At 38.8% G+C, this 3,303-nt stretch overlaps 1 protein-coding gene across 1 annotated transcript; it reads right to left on the bottom strand.

Moving 5' to 3' along the window:
• Window positions 1-336: 336 nt before the first annotated feature.
• On the bottom strand, window positions 337-1,993 carry LOC108578256 (piggyBac transposable element-derived protein 4-like; the record flags this gene model as incomplete). Its single annotated transcript, XM_017941544.1, has 2 exons — window positions 1,780-1,993; window positions 337-1,569 (listed from the first exon to the last, which is right to left on the bottom strand). Coding segments are annotated over exons 1-2 (1,447 nt in total), but the record flags the coding sequence as incomplete, so codon positions are not given.
• Between the last annotated feature and the right edge of the window lie 1,310 nt (window positions 1,994-3,303).

Raw genomic sequence — 3,303 nt, 5'->3', positions numbered from 1 at the left:
TTAACCCTTTGCGCTCGGATTAAGTTTGGAGATGGGTATCGTACTACTCGGAATTAATTTCCGTCGATAGAACAGGGATACATAACACGCAAGTTTAGGATGTATAGACAAGATTTAGTAATTGTTTTGTGAACTTTAGATATATCTTTATTCAATATACTCATCTAGTGATGTTTTTGTATAAAAGTTATGTTTTATAATTTTCCTTCGTGTGATACTTTTCGAAACACTCTCCAACATGTAGGCCAGGTTTTCGAGTGCATGTGTCACAAAAATAATTGGTTTGGTGCCTTCCACCCTTAATCTTTCTGTTTGAACAGACAGTACAATCTTTACTTTTCACATTTTCGCAATGCCGCAGTATATGTAGTTTTCCATTCAGTCTTTCATCCTTATCGGAGGTTGATGGTCTTCCTGGTTTTGAATCTGCTCCGCCACGAAAATTGCCTACCAATTGTGCCACCAATTTTCGGACGAACATAAAATGTGGCATAGGTTTTCTGCTCTCCCTTCTAGCTGACACCTTATATAAAATATAACTATTGATTGCACAAATCTCCAGTCCCCAGAAAAAAAGTTTTCGCCACCACTTGCACGATTTTCTCATGAAACAGTACGAAGATGCTAATTGGTCAGCCTTATCCACACCTCCCATGTTCGTATTATAATTTATAACAACATTTGGTTTGACAATGTTGACGGTCCCAGCTTGTTTCTTCCTTCTTTCTGTAATTGTCGTACCCGATGTGTTGTAACTGCTTAGCATGGTGACTATTCTTTTATCTCTCCACGCTAATAGTAGAATAGCGCCTGATCGGTAGGCAGCGACAATATTATTTTTTGTTAAAGCTGGTTTTTTGATCATAGCTGGTATATATTTCCTGTTTGTGTTAATTGTGCCAGTTAAATAACAATTTAGCTTTAGTAGTTCCTGCGCTAATGGGATCCCTGTAAAAAATCTGTCTGTAAAGATGTGGTATCCCTTTGCCTCGGGATTTGCGGTCAACAGCGTGTGATAAAGTTGTAAAACAATTCTTGAACTGACAGGGAGGTCTGGACGGATGAGAATCTCTGTAGTAACGCTTCCATAGTAGGGAAGCATAGCATATATGTATCCTGTATGGGAGTCTGATAATATCAGTACATAAATCCGGATTCCCCATTTGGTGGGCTTTTTGGGATTATATGTAATGAAGCTGATTTTGCCCTTGAATTTCACCACAGACTCATCGATGGATATTTCTCTATCCGGTGTAAAATACGCCCGGAACTTGTCACCAATATAATCCAGAAAGTTGCTCACTTTTTGGATTCTCGTTGATACGTTTCTATTTGTGGAAATGTTTTCATTTAGATGTAACATCCAAAATATTTGGAAAAATCTTTCCCTCCGAAACGTATCTCTAAAAAATGGTATGTTTCCAATATGATCTTTAGTCCAATAATATTGCATGTTAGGAACTGGTATAGTACCCATATTCAGGACTACACCCAAAAAAGCTGTTAACTCCTCCTTCGTCACATCGATCCACTTATTCCACGTTGATCGAGTTGATAAGCTCTGCTGTTCTATTTTATTTTGGGCATATTTATTTGTCTCTAATACAATTTTTTCAAGCAGTGTGTCTGTGAAGAAGAGTCTAAAAAAGTCGATAGGTTCCGTGCAATTCAAGGGTACATTCGGTCCAACAGTCTTCGATCCCGTCGAAAAATTAGTTTTTGATTGTGGCTGATCTGTGTACGTAACGTCTCTCCAAGTAGTAAATTCGTTTATATTACTATTCTCATTTTCATCATTTTCTTCTGTTTCACTGTCGCTGGACATTGTTAACTCCCTTACTGGTCGCTCCACGGGAACTATGTCACTATCAGAGTCACTGCAATAGTTATCACTTTCTCTATCAGAATCAGTATTCGGGAGGCCAAAATAAAAGTCTTCATCGTTATCGTCAGTTTCACCGAACACTTCTTGCGGTAACTTCCTTTTTGCCATTTTGGAGAATTATTTTACTATTATTTTATTATTTATTATTTAACTCTACGAGGTATTGCCGAACGTTGTCGATTTCATTAGGTTCAAAAGAGGACTGACTCGCCGCTGCGTCTTGCATGGCGAGCGCTGGGTGACAACATTTGTTTACATTGGATTTCGTTATCTCCAGTCGATGGAGCACTGTAGTAGTTCGTGAATAGGTTCCTTAGGCATTGAGGTTCGTATAGGAAAAGTGAAATCTGATACATGAATGCATACAGTATACGATTCGTATAGTTCCTTGCTGTGGTGGCTGAGAGCAGACATACGAGCGGAACGGTAAAAAGGCTTTGGTGGCTGAGAGTGGACATACGAGTGCAAAGGGTTAAATGTAATGTCTAATATTTTTTTTCGAATTCGGATAAATCATCAAATTTTGCGTAAAAAAGTATTACACAAAATGGGGCTTTAAATGAATAATTACTGAGATATTTTTTAAACTAATTTTATTTCAAGCGGTGTTCGATGTGCTGTCCATTGCAGTCAATGCACTTACGTAATCGAATTATCAGTGAGTGAAGAACTTTTTCCAGTGTTTCTGTGGTTATTGCAGCACATGCACTAATAATACGTTCTCGCATATCCTCCGCTGTCGTTGGTGGTTCGCGATAAACTTCATTTTTTAATGTTCCCCAAAGGAAATAGTCCATCGGCGTTAAATCTGGTGAGCGAGCTGGCCAATCAATGTTACTGCCACGTCCGATCCAACGATTAGGAAACATTCTACTTAATACTTGCCGCGTTAGCCGAGCATAATGTACTGGACAGCCATGTTGATACCACATTATTTGACGTATTAAACATGGTACATTTTCTAATAGGCCTGGCAGTGTTTCAGACAAGAATGTGGAGTATGTTTGATCTTTTTGATCGGCAGTGATCTTTCAATGAAGTACGGTCCAATGATCTGGTGACCAATTATGCCGCACCAAACATTCAAATTCCACCTGTGTTGGTGGTCAACTTCATGAAGCCAATGTGAGTTCTCTGTTGCCCAATAATGTGTATTTTTTGTATTAACATTTCCGCAATTTGTGAATGTGGCTTCGTCAGTCCATAAAACAGTCTGTACAAATGTACCATTTGAATCTTACATCTGGTGCAAAAACTACTCACAGAACTGTACGCGTTTTTCAAAGTCTCGTCCATGTAGCTTTTGATGTACTGACAGGTGATACGGATGAAAGTTCTCCGAATGAAGAATACGTACAACACTGCTTTGACAAATGTCCATACCACGCGAAATCTGCCGTGTACTGATATGCGGATTA

Source organism: Habropoda laboriosa, unplaced genomic scaffold, assembly GCF_001263275.1.
Source record: "Habropoda laboriosa isolate 0110345459 unplaced genomic scaffold, ASM126327v1 scaffold4615, whole genome shotgun sequence".
Taxonomy (NCBI): domain Eukaryota; kingdom Metazoa; phylum Arthropoda; class Insecta; order Hymenoptera; family Apidae; genus Habropoda; species Habropoda laboriosa.
The sequence above is the reverse complement of the archived record's forward strand: the minus strand, read 5'-3'. Positions and strand labels throughout refer to the sequence as shown.